Source organism: Capricornis sumatraensis, chromosome 6, assembly GCF_032405125.1.
Source record: "Capricornis sumatraensis isolate serow.1 chromosome 6, serow.2, whole genome shotgun sequence".
NCBI lineage: Eukaryota > Metazoa > Chordata > Mammalia > Artiodactyla > Bovidae > Capricornis > Capricornis sumatraensis.
Genome location: NC_091074.1, coordinates 98,139,989 through 98,161,299, shown reverse-complemented (window position 1 = coordinate 98,161,299; position 21,311 = coordinate 98,139,989). Strand labels below are relative to the sequence as shown.

The 21,311-nt window shown below is 49.2% G+C and overlaps 1 protein-coding gene across 1 annotated transcript; it reads left to right on the top strand.

Annotated features, from left to right (window-relative positions):
• Nucleotides 1–1,277: 1,277 nt before the first annotated feature.
• S1PR3 (sphingosine-1-phosphate receptor 3) lies at nucleotides 1,278–14,134 on the top strand. Its single transcript, XM_068974040.1, has 2 exons — nucleotides 1,278–1,447; nucleotides 10,499–14,134. Exon 2 carries the CDS (start codon nucleotides 10,642–10,644, stop codon nucleotides 11,776–11,778), a length of 1,137 nt encoding a protein of 378 aa, XP_068830141.1. The 5' UTR covers nucleotides 1,278–1,447; nucleotides 10,499–10,641; the 3' UTR covers nucleotides 11,779–14,134.
• The last annotated feature ends 7,177 nt before the right edge of the window (nucleotides 14,135–21,311 follow it).

The following is a 21,311-nucleotide window of genomic DNA, read 5'->3' as shown; positions in this document are numbered from 1 at the left end:
CCCCTCCTCCCAGGAATGCACAACCTTGCTCTGATATCAGGCCTTCTGGTTCCTTCTTCCCGCCTTTCTCCTTTTCCTCCTAACCCTTCCTCAGCTGCCCCCAACCCCCGCCCCCGCCCAACCGCCCATCTCTTTCTCCCTCCGGCTAGAGGCTTGGAGGGTTGATCTGTGTTCACTTACTCAGGACCTTCACTTTCCCTGTCCAATAGAGTTGGTCGTCCTCTCCCGGGGGATTCTTCTTTAGGAAGCTAAAGAAGACTATCTCATTCATACACGCAACAGAGGCGAATCGCTGAGACCTGCCCCCGCAGGCCCAAGAGCTCTTGTGCCCGGGGTAGATCTGGGGATTCAGAGCGTGTGTGCCCTCCGGGGAACAGCCTCTGCGCTCGAGGCTCAGAGCAGAAGGGAGGTGGTAGGCGCAGGGTTCAAATCAAAATGTGGCCAAATGTCTCCCCTCAAGTCAATCAATTCCAACCAAAAATGATCGTGATCGCGACAAAGATGGTGACGATGAAACTAACAGCAATAATCTGCCAGATCCTCGCCCTCAGTGCACCCGGTCCAAGCCTAGTCCCCGATCCGGTTTGGACCTTCCCGGCTGGGTGCTGGGCAGGGGTCGGCAGCCTTGAACTCCTCGGAGGGGCGGAGGATCTCAAGGGCCGTTCTGGGACAAAGGCGGAGGGGCGAGCCAAGCTCTGGGGGGACTGCCGAGAGAGGCGGGGGCGACAGGAGAATGTCCGGGGCCCGCCAGAGGCTTGACTGCGGGGGCGGACACGAAAGGCGGGCACACTCCGAGGGTGGCAGTCGAGGAGAAGGATAAAGGCGTTGGGGGGCGAGGGCAGGAGCCGAGAGCGAGAAAGTGGGATGCAGGGGCGGCGGGGAGGGGAGGAGGGATGGGGATATAAGGGGCTCAACGCTGAGGGAAGAAGTACAGAGGTTGGGGGGGCCGAGAAGAGAGGAGGTGAGGGCGGAGGGCGCGGAGGCGGGGGAGGGGCCCAGGACGGTGGGGGCGTGGGAAGCGGGAAGGGGGGGACTTAAGGGGTCGGGGGGGAAAGATGCGGGTGGGAGAGCCGCAGGGAGCGGGCGAGATGCGGCGGGGCGCCGGGAGGTGGGGAAGGAGGTCCGGGTAGGAGGGTCTTGCGGGGCGGGACGCGGGGAGATGAGGGCTGGACGGCCGGGCGGGGAGGCGGGGCGCGGGCCCAGCCCCCGCGGTTAGCTGGAAAAGTTTGCGCCGGGGCCGGCGGGGGCAGAGGCTGAGGAAGCAGGTCTAGGAGGCACGCGACAGGAACCCGGCGCCCAGCGCGGTGGCCGCAGTAACCCGAGCGAGACTCTCGGCCCGGGCAGGGTCCCCAGCCCCGAGCGCCGAGTCTATCCCGGAGCCCCGGCACCGGGAGGGCAGGAAGGGGTGCCAAGATGCCGAGGGTCCGAGCGCCCTTCTCGGATAGAGGTGAGCCGGCGGGACAGAAGGCCCGGGGCCCCCGGGCTGGGTGGGGGCAGCTGGGTCCGCTTTTCTCACGGATTTCCAGCCCGTCTTCCAGGCCATCCAGCCCATCGCGACGTGGACCTGGGCGGGCGAGCACACCGCATCAGCATCGCCCACTCCCACCAGGTCGTCCATTCTGGGGACTGAACCCGGGCGGGGGAAGTGGGGATGGCTCCTTTTTTAACTACAGTTAGAGCATTTAAACGCCGAATGAAAGAGAAGTGACTCTTCACAGAGACGCGCCATGGGTCCTTTTCCTGGGATAATTAAGTTTATACCGCCTGGAATGCGGACCTGGGGGCTCTGGAAGTGTGTGTTCTTGTTCTCTTGGGGAAATCGTGCTGTTTTATTTTCTTCGCCACAAAATTCCAGTTTTCCTTCTATTTCTCAAACAAGGCAGTCGGGGCTGTCGGAACCGGGCGGGGGGTGGAGGTGGGGGGACGGGAAAAGGAGTCTGGAAGACAAAAGTTCTACGGTGCGGTAATGAGGTTCCCAGGGAAGATCAGTAAGTTACAGTCATATCTGAGATAAATCCGGGGAAGCGACAGTAGTGGTCCTTCTTCGACGATTGCAGGAAAGTGCTAACTTTGCCACTTAACCCCGTGCCCCCACCATAGTCTCCAAATTGTTCTCTCTCCTCTTTCTCCTTACTTTCTCTCTTCCTGACGTTGGACATTGCCAAGGACATATTTCTTTGTGGTGTATTTATATTTAGATGTAAGAGAGGGACTTCTTGTTGGATTTTTAAAGGGAACATGCTTTACTTTGAAGATGAAGAGCATGAATGAGTCTGCCTCTGGAGCTCTGGGTACTTAAGAGAATTAGGCATCTTTTAAAGTCTGGAGTTAGAAGTTGCAGACATTGTACAGAATCCTGGCAGTAAAGTGTTAGTCGCTCAGTCCTGTCTGATTCTTCACAACCCCGTGGGCTGTAGCCCACCAGGCTCCTCTATCCATAGACTCCTCCAGGCAAAAATACTGGAGTGGGTGGCCATCCCCTTCTCCGGGATCCAAACCCCCATTGCAGGCAGATTCTTTTCCATCTGAGCCATCAGGGAAGCCCCAAAGAATTATGTCTTCATGATTTATTTTTACAACATTCCTTTCTTCATTGATGAAAATCTTACATGTAAGAAAAATTTAATTCCTAGAAAGTACAAGGGCAGGATTATGATCTGTGCGTATATGACTAATGAGGATGGTGGTGGTTCTGGGGGGTGTGTGTGTGTGTGATGTGGTGTGTGTGTGTGTGTGTGTGTGTGTGTGTGTGTGTGTGTGTGTGTGGTACTCAAAGAGTTGTGGACTCACTGATGCAGAGCTCAGTGCCAGTTTGAATACTTTTGTTACCATAGGTGAACCACATATCGAGTTTTCTCAGTCAGAAAACTTGCACTTTGGGCCTGCTAGTCCAGGCGCTCTAGTCTCCTGACACCAGGGATCCGAAACGCAAAATCAGCCATTAAGATACAGATGCAATGATTCCTCGCCCAGTATTCATCTCTGAAAATACTGCTTCCCTCTTTATATTTGTGAATTCCATTAAATGCATGACGCTCCTAGTTTTCTACCATACGTGGATAGTGAAGCTACCATTTCTTGTACAAGGACTACCTTATGAATGGCCCTAATGACTTTATGTCTCAAAATTAAGGGACAGGTTTTCCTTTACCTGGAAGTTATGACACTAATTTGATTCCACGGTATCTCTTCGACCCCCTAAAAATGTTTCAAGACCTACTGTGTATGCATATATTTTTGTTACAAAGACATGGGAATTTGAATATAAAATAATCTTGAAACATTTGTTGTTGCCCAACTGGTGAAAACCTTTTTCTCTGCCAGGACTTGGGATTATACAGCTGGCATGGCAGCCTAGGGCAATCTACTGTGTTGGCCAGTTAGCTGAGACTGAGCTGCCCCTGGGCTATACAGGCTTTCTGTTTCCTCACATTTGATTTCGTGATTCCTTTCTTATCAGTTTTGGAGCCACTTTGTATTATTCCCTTGCCGTATGTCTTCTGTAAAATTGGTTAATTACCTAAAGAACATTGAAATATATATATTACCATATGTAAAATTAAATAACCAGTGAAGATTTGCTGTTTGAAGCAGGGAACTCAAATCAGGTGTTCTGTGACAACCTAGAGGGGTGACATGGGGTGGGAGGTGGGAGGGAGCTTCAAGAGAGAGGGCATATATGTACACCTATGGCTGATACCGTGTTGATGTATGGCAGAAACCAGCACAATATTGTAAAGCAATTATTCTGCAATTAAAATAAATGAAAAAGATATTCCATGAGCTTTTGGAGATGATATGCTAGCCTTTTCCTGTCTAGCTTTAGTTAATAATACTTTTTAACTTGTTGTTATAGTTACTAGGCATAAGTTTCTTTTGTTTCATTTTTATTCTGTTTTTAAGGAATCACAGTGGCATCTGGAAAGGCCAGGGAATAGCCAGTCAGGTAAATCAGTGACAAGGTTGTTCAGAGGAGGGTGTGGAACCCATTGGGTGGTTGTAACGTCTGGTTGGATCCGTGAGCTGGAGTGGGAATCCTGTCATTTGTAGGCTCTTTGCCTTGAAGATGCTGCTCCATTTCCTTGGGGTCAGAGTTTTCCGTATATTTCAGTCAAGCCCCCAGATTCAGCATTCCAGCATTTTGCTAGCATAGTAGCTAGAAGTAGTTCTGTTCTAAGTATGCTGGTGGCACCCATGTCGCTAGATAGGTGAGGAACGCATGGAAAGACGACAGCTTCTGGAAGAGCTTATCCCTCATGTGGTGCACTGGAGTCCGATGACATGGGCATCCAGCCCAGCACAGCCTCTTCCAAGCTGCGCCACAGGCTCAGTTTCCTCCTGAGTCCATTTGGAAGCAGATGCTGCGGTGGTCTCAGCCGTGGCGCCTGCAAGGCGCAGCACGCAGAGTGCATGCCATGCCACCAAGCAAGGGTGCTGCTGTGGGAACGGATGAAAGGAGCCCCGCGGTTACCACTTCCTGCCCAGAACACCTCTCATTTTCGTATGCCTAGAGGAACTCATTTCCACACACTTTGATTCGTGCTGTGACAGCCTTGGTAGGAATTCAGTCCTGTACCCTTCCTTAGAACAAGCAGAGAAGAGAAAGTTTGAGAAACCTGGTGGAAAAGCAATGAAGATAAAGACCTCTTGCATCAAAAGCATTTGCCCTCAGACCGATGAGCCTGGATGCCCAGGAAAACATGCAGAGAGGCAGGTGTTCAAGCTGGACTTGGTTGTGGGCACAACCTGCATACATGGGACTCCTTGGACTGCTGTCAGATCTCTGTTAGCATCTGAGCCTTGTTTGCTGAGAGAATAACCTTTGGAGAAGCTGCATAAAAGTAGGAAATCTGACCGGGGACAAACTCACTTCTGCAATCTGGAGAAGAAAGGGGAAGATGTAGAATCCTGATGTGGTTCGTCTGTAACAGCCTTTCTCACCAGGCGCTCCACTGATGGGTCCAGAGCAACATGCAGGCATGCGAGGCTGAGTATGTAACACCTCTTGTCATCAACCATCTCTGAAAGCAGAGTGAGGTCACCTAAGAAACCCCTGAGTGAAGGGAAATACTCATTAGCAAAGGAATTTTGTTGGGGCCATGAAACAGCCAACTCATTATTTCCTTTCTAAATTCTTCCAAGTGGGGGAAAAAAAGAACAAACCTTGCTTTCCAAGAAATTTTACTTGTGGACAAATACTTTGTGTTTTAATTCAGTTTGTGGGATGAACTGGGAGAATATAGCGTTTTAAAAATATAACGCCTTGCATCTTACCAGGAGAAATCAGTGTCTCACTATCTTATTGAGGTGTTTTGTTTTTTTTTTTTTTTTTGCCATTACAAAGAAAAAGAGACAGACCCCAGACTGGTGAAATATTTTCCTTTGTTTTTTTTCCCTTTTCCTTCTTTTTATAGTTTGTTTATTTTTCAAAGTGACGTGAGTAGAGAAAGTGACTCTCCAGCGTGGAAAACACATCTGGAATCCATCGGGCTCTGCCTGGCCCCCTCCCCCTCCCCCTACAGATGCTGTTCCTTGGAATGGAGGGAGGGGGATGGGGTGACACCCCTATGAACCACCTTCTAGAAGGCGTCATATTCCTTCTCTGCAGAAAGAAAAGCCTTGGTGTTGGAATGCCTTGAGGTAGACTCAAAGACCCCACCTGAATGAGGATGGAGTGAAAACTCTTAGGTAGCAGATCTCTGTTGAATAGATGGAAGACAAGCCCAGGAGTGGGCAGTTTACTACCTTTACCTTCACAGTGAAATGCAGGCAGTCAAATCCTCACTCAGAGTGGGGGAGGGGAGAAGTCTGCGGGGGTCTGGATGACCTGAGCACAGTTTGGGAGGGAGAGCTCTGCTTACGGATATAAGTAAAGCCTGCTCTCAGGCACAGCTCTGTCGGAATCTGGGTTTGTTGGAAGACCACTGCGCTTGAGTAGGAGCACGACGTGTCTTCTATAACTGGCCAGGTTTTTTGAATATGTACATGACTAGCTGGCACCCAGCCACATTTTCAGCATCAGGCTGTATTTTTCAGTATGCAAGTGGAAATTAAGCAGTGATCCAATTTTTACAATGGAAAGGCAGATACTGGTCTGGTCACTACCAGCCCCAGACACTTATCTTTTAAAATAAAATGTGAGCATTCGTAACGTGTAACTCTCACCCTCGGTGGGGACTTCTCCAGCTACCCATGAAGACAGTTCTCAGGACCACTGGCTGAGGCCCGTAAGCCTCTGTGGGGACCCTCCATCAAAACCCAGCCTAGGCATCAGCCTAGGAAGTCCATGGTACCCCTTGGCACACAGGCACATGCTCACCGCGGGGGACATCCTCAGCTCGTCCTAACAGCACTGCCGAGGGCAACAGCACAGGGAAACCACTCCATGTCCACAGCCCAGAATGTATCCATCCACGCAGCAGGAGCAATGGGAAGGAGTTACCCACATCTCTCTGCATGACTCACATTGAGCAGGAAGCGCACAGGAACATCACATTGAGAAGAAGATGCCAGGCACAGCTTCATGACTCCATTTATGTGAAGGTCAGACACAGGCTAAATTAGTCTAAGGGATAAGAAGTCCAGAGAGTGGTGCCATTCTAGTGGTTAGTGACTAGAAGAGGCCATGAGGGATAGGAAAGGTTTGGTATCCCAGGAACCCTGGTGCCCACAGTACCCAGCACTCCTGCAGTGACTGGCAGCAGCAGGATGGGTGAGCCACAGAGGGCCGATGCCCACCTCTCCATGAGCAGAGCCAGCTGACTCTCAAAGATTCAGGGACCAGGGAGGGGGCAGAGCATTCTCCCCGCAGACTTGGAGTCTGTGTTGCATCCCTTTGGATGGAGGCAGGAACTCGCCCGTGAGACGCTTTTGACCATGCATAGTGGCATTCAGATCTATCCAAAATCAATCTAATCTTTGGCCCGGCACAAAACTCTCAGATGGGATCAGCTTTTTAATGTTAATAGCCCAAAGAAAAATAAGCTTTTTGGGTTCCAAAGAGAGATGGGTATCTTCCAGTCATGCACAGTGTGGAGGTCGGTATTTTATAAAAGATGTTCTGAGAAAATATGCTCCTTGAGTGATACATATTTAATTAAGGGAAATTATAAATCGAGCATTAATGGGAAAATGTGTTCACCCTCAGGATTCATGGTTTTGATGGGTTTCTGGCACATCTTAAACTATTGTCATTTTGGTTATTTTCTTGCTGGGTATTCGTTTTTATTGTTTCCTTTCGTACCTTCTACTCAAGTTTATCAAAACTCTACATATTGAGGGGGGAAAAAATGAATGTGAGTCTGTGGAGCCTGCGGTGTACTTCCTCCGCCCTTTATTCCCAAGAGAAGTCCACATCCAGCAATTTTAAAGGGACCCACAGCCCTGCTCTCTGTACTGTAGAGCACAGTCGGAGGGGCAGAGACTGTCTCGAGGGGGCCATGAGGTATTTAAAGGCCGTGGAGTTATCGCAGGCAAACTAGGGCACAGGAGAGAAACTTCGGACACCCTGTTTCCAAAAGATGCATCCAAAAGATGCAGTCTCCTGGAGCTGTTTCGCCCCAGTGTGAGGCGAAATTACGGTACAATTCACATTGCTCTCCTTTCCTGTAATGTTTGTGTATTTTGATCATTCAGGCTGTTCTGGTGCTAGGTCACCATCATAACTCCTCATGTTATGCTCGCCAGCGTCAGGTCCTGGGATAAAGGGGCGGCCACCTGGACGTGGCAGCCGGTGGCCTGGAGTGGCGGGGGCAAGGGCAGGGCTGAGACAGGGAGTGTTGGAGGGCCCTCCGGCCAGCTATATGACCCCACTGCCCTCAGAGGAAAAACAGCCCCTCTCAGGATGCTGCCACTTTGTGACTCTCATTGGAGCAGCGCGTGTGTTCCTCTTCCCTGCCTTTGGGTCGTGCCTTTTCTGTGAACAAGGACACACGTGGTGCTGTGACAGGGTATCCATGCGGAAATGCCAAGTACTCTCTCAGGGTTGTGCTCTGGGGTGGGAGGTGTTGGAAAGATAACCAGGCGGCTAGGCTCTCCTGTGCCTGGTTTCCTACGACAGCCAGGAAGAGTCAGCAAAGTGGGAGCACAGAGACTCCATTCAGTGCCCACAGACGAGAGCACTTAGATGAGCAGCAACGAGGGGCACACGCATTTACTGGGCACCGTTAATGTACATGGTGCTGTGAGAGGAGAGATGGAGAGGATGAAATAAGGGGCTCCAGGCAAGTGCTCCGAGAGTGTCAGCTGCTGCTCCTATCTCTATCCTTAAAAAACAGTTTGCAGTTTGTTTTAAAAAGTGGTGTGCTGGGCCAGGATGATTCCAGAAAATGCTATAGAGCTGGTAGAAGTTGACCTGGAGCCTTAAGCATGGGCACGATTTAAATAAAAATGGAAAAGAGGTAAGCTGTTGGGGGGAGTGGCCCACGAGCTGACCCCCACCACCCCTGCTTCTGTCTCTGGGAGACCAGGCCCCTTACCACAGACCAAACAGGGGGGACCGGGGCTGGATAGGGAGCCTGCCTCCTACATGAGGCCTCATAGTGCCCCTGGGTGAGGGGAGACAGCCCCAGGGTCGGGTGCTGCCTCCGAGGCTCATCAGCTATGTGGAGACCTTGGCAGGCCCCAATATTTGGTGGTAAAGTTGACTCCCAGCCCTCCGTGACCTCAAACTTCACTGAGACACCAGGGGCTCATGTGGTTTCCACAATAAGCCACACACAAACCTCCAGGACACTAGAAGAAATCTCTGCAAAGCAGTGGGGCCGTCTTTGCCCCATGTCAGAAAACCAGGCTCCCCCAAATTAAGGGAGTGGAGGCTTGACAACATCCTCAGGGCCCTGGAGCCAGCACCCGAGTGGCAGGAAGGCATCCATCTGGAGGGCCCTTGGTCAGGGAGCTCCGTCTAGAGCCTCCTCTGCTTCTCACTCACAGAGCAGCTATCCAGGCTGAGCCCCCAGGTCCCCCTGCCACTGAGGCCTTCTCTGGAATGAGCTCTGCAGTTGTACCAGGCCTTCAGATTCCACTGCACCCCAAAATGCAGAGCCCCACTTCTCTGGAGAGTGGTCCATGTGCCACCAAGACAAACTGAGGGCTGTGATTTAAACTTATAAAAGTTAAAAAACTTCAGAGTTTAGATAGAACTGTCTAGATAGAACCGGATCCACACAGTAGGCTGATGTAAATTGACCTTGTTTGAGTTTCATTATATATTTAAATATTCAAATAGTTTTAATTTAGAATCAGTGCATTTAGTGAAAACCATTTCTACCTTGGTAGCTGGGTCTGCTCTGCCTTGGACATCACAAGAAGCCTTTGGACAAAGCCACGTGGGGGTGGGGGTGCGTAGAGGTCCAGCGGGGGAAGGGCCGTTGGAAGCCTGGCTCTTGGGCTCTCTGCCCCATTGTCACTAGCGCTCCCAGGCTGGTTGTTTCTTTCCATTCACACGCACCGATTGAGTCTTGGCAGTTTCGACAATTCTATCTAAACTCCGATTTTCAGCCAAACTCAAAAATCCACTTGCTTGTCCTTGTTCTTCTTCCTTTAGTCTCAGTAGCGGTTGATTCCACTTATACAGGTTTATATTCTTTCTTCCCCTGGCTCCACGATTAGCTGCTCACTCAGGGAGTGGCCCTGTGGGCCACGTGTGGGCTGTGCTGTTCTTCCTTTGGTGACCAGATGGTTTGTCTCTGCGCTCTCTGTGGGGCAGACCTGGAGGCCATCTAGATTTGATTTCTGGTCTTGGCCTTGGTCCCAGGGATTCCAGGGAAGTGTGACTACTTCCTACAACATTGCTCCAAAACCCTTCAAGGAGGTTTCAGAAATCAGTGGGCCTTATTCTGAATTCCATCCTATTTTTTGGACCTGACATAATCTCTGTTTCTCTCTCACTAACTGGGAATAAGGGTTTACCAGCTCCTGTGCAGGAGATGGGGCTCCCCAGGTGGTGCTAGTGGTGAAAAATTCACTTGCCCTTGCAGGAGACACAGAGATGCAGGTTCGATTCCTGGGTTGGGAAGATTCCCTGGAGAAGGGCATGGCAACCCACTCCAGTATTCTTGCCTGGAGAATCTCATGGACAGAGGGGCCTGGCAGGCTATAGTCCATAGGGTCACACAGAGTTGGACACGACTGAAGCGACTTAGCGTGCATGCATGCACAGTAGATGAGTGTGAACTGATTAGCTTTCGTAAGTCCTTGAGATTTCCAGGTGGAAGTGTTCTTTGGATTTAAATCCGTGTGTTTGGATTACATGACTGAATGATGGCAGTGCTCGATCACAGAATTTCCCTCCTTGCCAACTGTAGACACAGAATTGCTGCTTCTGGTCTCCACAGTCACATAGGAAGTTGGCCTGGGTTAAAGGCCCTCTTTGGGCCCAATGGACCAGCCATCCAAATGCTTCAGCATTTTTAGTAACTTTCTCCAACTCTGTTGCTGCTGTTGTTCTTAGGTGCTGTTACTTTATCACTGGGCTCTCTCTCCTTTTATCTTTTCGTAGGAGCCTATTCTCAACACCCTAGCCGGTGTCTGGCCTGGATCCCTGTTGCAGCCTAAGCAGAAAGCATTGTTTTCCCTGGAAATGGACGTTCTCAGGGCGCCCTCTGGTGGATTCAGGAGCTAACTGATTGTGAGTTTCAAGTGATGGCGCTGATTCTCACGCCACGCCCCAGACCTTATACCTCCAACGAAACCCTGCACGAACATTACAGCTACGTTGGCAAGCTGGAGGGCAGGCTGAAGGACCCCCCCGACGGCAGCACACTCACCACCGTGCTGTTCTTGATCGTCTGCAGCTTCATTGTCTTGGAGAACCTGATGGTCTTGATTGCCATCTGGAAAAACAATAAATTCCACAACCGTATGTACTTTTTCATCGGTAATCTGGCCCTCTGCGACCTGCTGGCCGGCATAGCCTACAAGGTCAACATTCTGATGTCGGGCAAGAGGACGCTGAGCCTCTCCCTGACGGTCTGGTTCCTACGGGAAGGCAGCATGTTTGTGGCCCTTGGGGCGTCCACCTGTAGCCTGCTGGCCATTGCTATCGAGAGACACTTGACTATGATCAAAATGAGGCCGTACGATGCCAACAAGAAGCACCGCGTGTTTCTTCTGATCGGGATGTGCTGGCTCATCGCCTTCTCGCTGGGCGCCTTACCCATCCTGGGCTGGAACTGCCTGCACAACCTCCCCGACTGCTCCACCATCCTGCCCCTCTACTCCAAGAAGTACATCGCATTCTGCATCAGCATCTTCATGGCCATCCTGGTGACCATCGTGATCCTGTATGCACGCATCTACTTCCTGGTGAAGTCCAGCAGCCGCAGGGTGGCCAGCCCACACAACTCAGAGCGGTCCATGGCCCTGCTGCGGACCGTGGTGATTGTGGTGAGCGTGTTCATCGCCTGCTGGTCCCCACTCTTCATCCTTTTCCTTGTGGATGTGGCCTGCAAGGTGAAGGAGTGCGCTGTCCTGTTCAAGGCCCAGTGGTTCATCGTGCTGGCCGTGCTCAACTCTGCCATGAACCCCGTCATCTACACGCTGGCCAGCAAGGAGATGCGGCGGGCCTTCTTCCGACTTGTCTGCACCTGCCTGGTCAGGGGCCGGGGAGCCCATTCTTCACCCATCCAGCCCGCTCTCGACCCAAGCAGAAGTAAATCCAGCGGGAGCAATAACAGCAGCCCCTCCCCCAAAAGCAAGGAAGATCTCCCCCAAACAGCCGCCTCACCCTGCATCACCGACAGAAACAAAACCCTGCAGAATGGAGTCATATACAAGTGAGGGTGTGGGCCTCAAGGAACCTGGGGTCCTTGCATCGCCACAGGAAGAGCAGCGACCAACCCTGCAGTCACATTCTTCTGGATTGCATGCCTCACTCATGGGGTTATTTCCAGATCTGGAACTCGAGAAAGCTGTTCTGCCAACAGCCTGGCCTGGTGTGGATGTCTCTTAAGAAGGGGACCCAAGGAATTGCCGATGCATTTCAGTGCAGACACCGTGCCTTGTCCATTTAGGCTCTAGGGTCTTCCAAATGTACCAAGCTGCTGATGTCAGCAGCCACCTTCTCCTGAATCCTCCCTCTCCTCTGGCCTCTGTCTGGAGAGGGAAGGTGTTGGACCACAAACACTGTGCAATGTGTTTCCCAGGAACATCATCATCCCAGGATGCTGTTCGGTGACTACACTACACTGACTGTGCATGGATGGATGCTGTATAGTCATCATTTCTGTGTTACAGAGCACTTGCGTTTCAAATGTCTGCCATTGGTACTTATGTGAGCTGCAGTACATGGTGTTGTTATGTAACAGGGAGGACAAGTAAGTTCTGGCTGAACCACCAAGTATGAGGACGTGACTGGGAACTAGGTGGACAGGCCAGTCGCAGGCTCTTCAGACTGACACAAAGTGTCACGTTAAGCAGATTTGGAAAGCGCAACCCCTCTAAAAGGGCTTGTCTGAGGCTGGTCTCAGATGTATGCATCTGACCCCCAACTGTCCTGAGATGCCCTTGACTGCATCTGGAGGATCCAGGAGAGAACGAGTGAGTTCTGTGGATGTACGTCCCCCAAGGGGACTCCTGCTTGTCTTCCGTCATTTCTCCATGAGGAGTCTTAAGCTCATCCAAAAGTCAAATTAGCCAAATTACCCGGTTGTTTGGGGTTTCTCCAAATTCTAGAAAGGCCAGCCAAGGTATTCCAGGAGCCCGTGCCCCACACCAGTCAAGAAAAGAATCCAAGAGGGAGAAGCAGAGGACAGACCCCTGGCCCATTTCACCTTTCCGACATAATGGGGAGTTTCTGTTGAATTCGAAGATGCTTAACAGTACAGCGCTGTGATCCTGTGTTGAGTTTGAATCTGTATCAGAAAAGCACCAAGTTAGTAACGCCCCTGTGCTGTTACAGCTGAGCAGCTGGGGCCGTCAACAGCCTCGTGGATTCCTGAAAGCTGACCCTTACTGCGACCGTTAGAGCAGTTTAATTGTGATCTGGCACTTTGTGCTTTCTTCAGAGAGATGTAGCAATACTGTAATCTTTCATTTTAACACAGATTGACCCTGTATCACTCTTTACCTTTAGAAGGAATTACTTAGAAGGCATTTTTGTACACAGTCATCCCCAAGGATTCTTCATGAAGTACAAATGGATGAAAATATACAAATTTCAGAGTTGTCATAAGTACGTAGTTGGTGTACTGAGTCCTTTGTTTTTTAAAAAGATAAAAAGGAACCTTCAAAAGGATTCTTACCTGTGTAAGCCTCACTTCAGAACCCCTGAAGTTTTTAGGTTCAGTGGGAATTTTGCCTGAGTAAAGACTAAAAGAGTAGCCTTAACACATGAGTAACTTTTCAGAGAAAACGTGATTCCTCTTTGTTATCTCATGCCAGCTCCTCTTTATAAAGGAACGTTTTCATGGGTCCTGGGTGACCATGTACCACCCAACATCTTTCTTAGTTTTTGTTGCTGATGGAGATAAATCCTATTTTCAAGGACATGCTCATCAGTGGCATTTCATCACATCACTGAAAAGGAGCTTATTCTCTTGTCAAACAGCCTAAGAAAACTGGGAGCATTTATAAAAAAATTAAGCATTAAGATACTGGGTTAAGAAAATAACAACAAAATTGCCTCAGAAAGCCAAAATATTGAGTATTGCATTTTGTCTTCAGTGGTAAAATGACTTAAGAACTTTATATATTAGTTCTGAGTTGCTTGGGGGCTCCAGCTCTCTGGCGCTAATAGTAATATAACACTGCACCATAACCTCAACATTTTTTTTGAGGTAGCACAACACTTTCAATCAATCTTCATGAAAAATATCCCAAAACAGTCATTGTGTCTATTTGATATATGCAAAAAATAATAATAATCAAATTTAGTACCAAGTGTCGGAGAAGGAAATGGCAACCCACTCCCATAATCTTGCCTAGGAAATCCCATGGACAGAGGAGCCTTGTGGGCTACAGTCCATGAGGTGGCAAAGAGCTGGACATGATTGAATGACTGAACAACAGCAAAAAGTACCAAGTGTACAATCCTAACTAGCTAGCTGATCATTTAGAAGCTGAGTGTGTCAATGCCACAGAGAACCTGTCTGTTAGAGCTCATTCAGTTAGTAACCTTTATCGAGTCCCATGTATGTTTGTTAAAAATAAAATAAAATTGAAAGCCTTTGTATAAACTGGTTGTCGGGAGTCCATGTGGGGAGCTGTGTACACTAAGGCCGCCCCTGGTGATATGCAGAGTGACAGCATGAACTCTCACCTGCTGCTAGCTGTTTCTCCGGGAATTACATCACTCTGAGAACTCTAGTAACATTTCCCCTATACTTCCCAATAGCAGAGCTGGTATTTTCAGAAACTTTGGTGTATTGGGTGCTAACATTGGTGGAATAGCACCCAATACACCAAAGTTTCCGAAAATACCAGCTCTGCTTGTGGGAAGTGGCTCAGATGGTAAAGAATCCACCTGCAATGCAGGAGACCCAGGTTCAATCCCTGGGTCAGGAAGATCCCCTGGAGAAGAGAATGGCAACCCACTCCAGTATTCTTGCTGGAGAATTCCATGGACGGGGGAGCCTGGCGGGTTATAGTCCATGGGGTTGCAAAGAGTCAGATATAACTGAGCAACTAACACTTTCACTTTCCATGAATTTTGGTAGGTCAACAGGGAAGGAGGTCAATAGGGAAGGAGGTCAGTAGGGAAGGAGGTCATAGGCCACCCTTTCAATGGGGAGAAAACTGTAAGGGTCATGGCAGCCGAAGTGCAGCCAGAAGAGAGGGGACGGCGGGTTCTGCTCCATTTGGTGCAGTGGAGGCACCAGGAGAAACTTGATAAACCAGCCCTTTTCCTAGCTTTATCCATCATAGATGGCAAGGTTTACCTCTCCACCTTGCATTCTTACACAGAAAGGAGCCAGTGTTTGGCATCACTATTTGGTAGTGACATTCCTGAAGAAATCTGCCCCCAAAAGTAATTGTGGGTGTACACAGAAATTCATCATTTCTCTGTTACAGAGCACTTGGATTTCAAATGTCTGCCATTGACATATGCGCAAGCTGCAGCGTGTGGTTCCATCATGTAACAAAAACCACAACCTGCTGCCACCTTTGATTCTGCCCAAGGCCAAGTGGGCAGAAGTTTACCTAAATCCCATCAGGAATGCTTTTGTCAAACTGCCATTTTCCTCCCACACCTTTGGTGTCCCCAACAGGACTCTGCTGTGATTGTATTTTAAGAGGTCTCCTGGGGAATAATTGAGAATATCTGCTTTCTACGGAAAGGCTTGCAACTCCCCTCCTCTCCTTCGTGAGGCAATACAAGATCCACCATCCAAATGAGAGACTTTTCACAATATTCTTTATTGCCCACAGACTCACATTGACAGCCAGTTAACATCAGACTATTTAGAGAACAGTTGTTTCTCTCCAACCTTGACCCATGGTTCATCTACACTGGAAAAGAGCCTTTCACAGAAATGTATTATTAACGAGGTGTACGTTATAGAAAACTTGTAGTTAAATTACCAATTCCATGCTTTTAAATGTATCTACGAGTGCAAAACCTCCACACTCAAATGTTTTTAGTATCTAAGTCAAATATCAAAGGGTTTGCTACATAATCAGAAACGCACACACCACTATTCTGAAAATGAAGGCACATTTTCCGATAACCAGTGACAAGGAGTGCAGTCGCGCCTAAGTGGGAGTGACAACCTCTGCTCCTGGGCCACGGTGGTGAGACACAGAAGTGCCATGTGGCACCTCCAGCTGGCTGCCCTAGAAGTTCAGGGATGTGCCCGGCATGGCAGCAGAGCTCACAACAGGAAACCACATAATTTACTGAAGGAGTGAAGTGGAATCACTGAATGTGAGAAGGGAATTTAAGCCAATTCTCTTAACCCATTGTGTTGTCAAATCTCCCAGATGTTGGCCAAATAATTTCAATTTTATTATCTTTCAAAGAACAGAAATTAGAAAACTTGAAGTTGGTTTTGTGTTTCCACTCCTCAGAGATCTCCAACACCAATTCTTATCCAGTAGCAACATAGAAAGTGGTAAATTGGCAATAAACCAGAGATCGTCACAGTAATTCTTTTTTGTTTCACAAAAGTTAATGGAAAATAAACACGAAATTTTCAAATATTTACCAATAGGTATAATTTCCCATCCAAATGCTTTTTAAAAAGTAATAAATATCTCATTATTACACATTAGATGTACACGGGACGGAGTTCTCTCCTAATCCTCGGATTTAAGCATCAAATTTTAATTCTTATTTAGTTCTGGATACAAAGAAACATTCATGTCCTTAATTTTACAAGATTTACTCTGGAACAAGTTATAGTCAAAAGTCAAAGGAACAGAGAACATTCCACTTGCAACCGACATATAATTGTTACAAAAAAGTTTATTCAGTGTTCAAAAATGGATTTGTCTATTGATTTCTGCTTTAATCATCCCTTGATTCAGTGGTTAGAAACTTTGGTTGTGGTTAAAACGTCCCAGATGAGTGTGAATTCGTGACTTCAGTCACCCAGGGCCACGGCATGTGTCCCCTTGTGTGCATATTTCTGCCTACAGCATTTCAAGGTGAAACAACAAAATAGAAACTGGAAATTGTATGGGATTTCATTTCTCATGCTTTCTTCAATGAGAATGCCTCTTCTATACCTTAGCCCTCAGGAGGGAGCCCCGTGTGTTTGGGCCTAAGGGGGTCATTATTCTGGTCATCTGTGGTTGTGAGAAGGAGGCAAGAATGAGGCAGGAGCACCCCAGGGATGCCTCCAATATCCCTCCCACCCCTGACCACCGTTCATGCATGAGGGTGTCTCTGCCTCCTCCTGGGCCGTCCACACTGTGTCTGCCTGTTCTAACCTCCATCCTGTCTGCAGCCCATCTGCAAAGACTTCAGACTCTCCAGACCCACCCAAGAGCCCCACCGTCCAGGGTCCTAGTGAGGTGGGCCACACGTCAGGCTTGTCGTGCCCCCATACCCTCCATGTGTGTATTTTCTACTGAATTGTAACTGCAGACAGGCAGAACCTCTGCATGATCGAAGAGGCACAACACAGTGCTTGCCTCGTGTGAACTCATATGAGACAAGGGCAAGAGGAGGCTGGTTAGTAAAGGCGACAAGCAGTGTAGCTGCACCAGGAAGACAACGCTCAGCTCCTAGGCACAGCTGCCTGGGCAGCCTCCTGACACCCACCCCTGCTTATCTTTACACACTGCTGGACGAACATAGGATGTAGGTCTGGACTTGCTGCCCCCTACCTTTTTTCTTTTTCCTTCTCTGTTCTCCCAGCCTCTCCTTTCCCGTCTTCCCCCGTTGGCTTCTCTTCCCTATGTCCCTTTGTCACTTCCCACGGTGGCCCCCTCATGGCCCTCTTGTCTTGTTCCTGCAGCATCCAAGACCATCCCCCCAAGACCAGCATCCAGGACCATGTGCAGATGCCAGGACGTATCGGTCCCCGAACTCTCAACATGTGTGTAACTTTCTAGTTGTCCATGCTAATTAAAATACCAAAATCCAGGGAGGAGTCCCAAGGTACCAACCTGCATGTGCACACATATAGACAGAGATGTGTGTCCGTAATAATCAATGTAGGTATATGCATGTGTATATACGTATGTACAGACAGACGGAGACAAACATCTGTCATAATTAGTAGGTATACGTATGTGTGTGTGTTTATATATATATATATATATATATATATATATATATATATATATACACATATGCAGTTGATATTCACAAGTCCTGGTATAAAGTTGCAATTTTTCTGGCTGCTATAAAATATGCCAGTTTTAAAACTGTGCATTTGTTGCTTGCAAACTTATAAATATGTATAAACCCCATTATAAATAAATTGTGTCTGGCAGATGGCATTTTATCTGCCACTAGTGATTGCATGGAGTTATAAATGCTTATTAATCCTCCACTTTTGAACTCACAGCTTGGACTCTGGGATCTATAATATGAAGTGGCATGAAAACAACCATATGTTAGAGGGGAAAAACAGTCAGCGAGACAGGTAAGGGCTAGCAATTCATACCTGATGATGGTTCCGAAAGTCAAGACTGCCTGCCAGCATCAACTGCAATTTATTAAGAATGCAAATTCTCTGGCCCCATCCAGAAGTACCGAGTCAGGGACTCTGGGGAGGATCCCCGACGGCTGTGATGCCTGCCTTTCATCCCAAGTCTGCTTATGAAGTGCTGTCTCTCCACCCAAGTACTCCTCGGTTTGGTGTGTGAAAGACCAGCCAGGACACTGTGGCCAGAAACAGTCTTCCACCAGTGCTGGGCTGTTTGGGTAAATAAATGTCTGGCTCAATCCCTGCCCTGGTGGGTTAGCTCTTAGGTCTGTCCAGCCCTGGCTCTCAGTCCCCAGTGCAATTAGTTATCTACATCTTAGTGATTTGCTTGATCATGCCTTCCTCATCAGCTTCCTTCCCCAACCCTGAGTCTACATACACTCCGAGCCTTTCTCAGGGTCTGCTTCTGTGGGACCCCAAGCTAAACTGGGGCTTCCCAGGTGGCGCTAGTGGTAAAGAACCTGCCTGCCAATGAAGGACATATTAGAGAGGCAGGTTTGACACCTGGCTCAGGAAGAGCCCCTGGAGAAGGGCACGGAAACCCACTCTAAAATTCATGCTATGGGCATAACTGAATCACTTTGCCATACATCTATCACTGACACATCATTGTTAGTCAACTACGTTACTGTTTAGTCGCTAAGTCATGTCTGACTTTTTGCGACCTTATGAACTGTAGCCTACCAGGATCCTCTGTCCGTGGGATTTCCTAGGCAAAAATATTGGGAAATCAACTATACTCCAATAAAAAAATGAAAATTTTGGGCTTCCCAGGTGGTGCTAGTGATAAAGAACTTGCCTGCCAATGCAGGAGACATGGGTTCAATTCCTGGGTCAGGAAGATCCCCTGGAGAAGGAAATGGCAACCCACTCCAGTATTCTTGCCTGGAGAATCCCATGGACAGAGGGGCCCAGCTAGTCCATAGGATCACAAAGGGTCGGACACATAAACTAAACAAAGGAATAGAAACACTTTCTTGTCCGTGTGAATGGCTCATGCTTTTATGCATTTGGGGGGAAAAAGAGCATAAAGATAAAGTCAAGGAGGAAAGTACTACTTGCCATTTTCCACTAGGGGCTGAACTTTATGTAGAAACCCTGAAGGACCCTAATAAGTCCTGCATTCTGTCCTAGATTCAGCCACTGACTGTCACCACCTTCTAGGAAGTCAATCAGCTCTAATTTCCTCACTGAAAAATGGATCCTTCCAGCTGTGCTATCTGAAGACACTCCCTCGTTTGCTGTCCTCTGAGGAGCAGGGACAGTTCCAGGTTTCTGACATGTGCCAGTAAAGTCATTTTTCCACTTCTCTTTATTAAAACCAACTTAAAGTTTCACTACAGAACTGAAGAGTATTTTCCTGAAACCCAAGGTCAAGATCTGTCTGTGTCCTGCAGTTCCCAGGTGGCACTAGTGGTAAAGAACCCGCCCGCCTGCCAATGCAGGAGACATAAGAGACATGGGTTCAGCATCTGAGTTGCGAAGATCCCCTGGAGGAGGTCATGGCAACCCACTCCTGTATTCTTGCCTGGAGAATCCCACGGACAGAGGAGCCGGGCAGGCTATGTCCTTAGGGTTGCAGAGTAGGACACGATTGAACGACTTACACACACACAAGGTCAAGATTTGTCTGTGTCCTATAGTTACCTATTGGTAATCTTTCCACAGTCTCCTTCCCATTTTCCACTAGGCTTCCACTCTTCACAGCTGGTGCTAGTGGTAAATAATCTGCCTGCCAATGCAGGAGACATAAGAAATGCAGGTTCGATCCCTGGGCCAGGAGGATCCCCCAGAGGAGGACGTGGCAACCCATTCCAGTATTCTTGTCCATGGGATTCCATGGACAGAGAAACATGGCAGGCTACAGTCCATGGGGTCCCCCAGAGTCAGACACGACTGAAGCGACTTGGCACGCATGCACACCGCCATTCACATAAAAGTATTTATGGCTGCTGTCCATATGTACTTGGACAGCAATAGAGCACAGATGTACACTTTGAGAGTGAAACATCCCAGAAAACAACTGTCCTTGGTGCTCACACACAGTCATCACCCCCACACCCTCTCAAGGTCAGGTACAGCCCTATGGTGTGGGTGGCGAGGCAGGGCTCAGAGAAACCCAGCAGCCAGCTCAAGGCCACGTGGCTCTCCACGCAGGAGCTGAGGTGGGCTGCCCAGGGAGCCTGGGATCCTGTGACTGGCCTTCACGGGGTGACCGATTCGGGGAATTAAGGACCAGGATGTTCGTTCCATTATGTAAGCATTACTTACATAATGCTTCAGTGCTCCCTGAAAGGAGAGCTCCACTACAGGAAGGGGGCACTTCAGGACACGGGGGCTGGACATGGAGCCAGGAGTCAATACTGTCCTGGAGCACAGGGCTCTTTGTGGGGCTGGGGCCTCACCAAGCGCTGCTCCATCCACCCTCCCTGCCTGAAACTAGGCCCTTCCCTTCACACACGGACCCCCAGGGAATTCTCCCCCTGCTTCTACTGTGAGCCTTTCAGAGTATCCTTAAGAGTCAGGCCTCAAAGCTGGCTGAAACCAGTGACCAGCAGCCCCACAGGAAGCCCTGCAGACTCTCAGCAGGTGGGAATCGCTCGAAGGCACAGCTAATTCCCACAAGATGATGGGGGAGGGAGGAGCCGTCTCCAGGGCCACTTAGCAAGAGGGGCCATTTTAGGACTCGCCAGGTCCTCAGCAGACACAGGGGCCTGGGTAAAGTGGCAGGAGGGCCCATGAGAGGGGCAGCCGGTCCTAGTACACTCCAGGGGCCCAGGATGGCCCTCACAGCGCGCAGTGACCACGCCCTGGGAGTCGGAGGCCCAGGAGCGCATGGTTGCGCTGGCGGGAGTTTGCCTCCGAAACGCAGTGGAGCTGCAGCGCGGAGCTCAGGAAGCGCCTAAAGGAGCGGAAAACAGCTCGCTGCCGCCGACCGCGTGAACTTGAGCAAGTGGGCACCACCTGAGCCTCAGTTTCACCATCCGTGTGTGAGGCTCTGTGATACCCGGCACATGGCGCTTGAAGGAAGGGATGAGATGGCCTGGTGAGCTCTTACATGCTTTACCAAGGGGAGAAAACTAAGACCACAAAATCACTGCCATTTGCTGTGTCTCAAATCCGCTCCAGTGGCTACCAGAGTGCCGGTTTGTCCCACTGCCCCATGGGAGACAAGGTATAATCTGAACTTAAAAATACATATTTTAATTAACATTG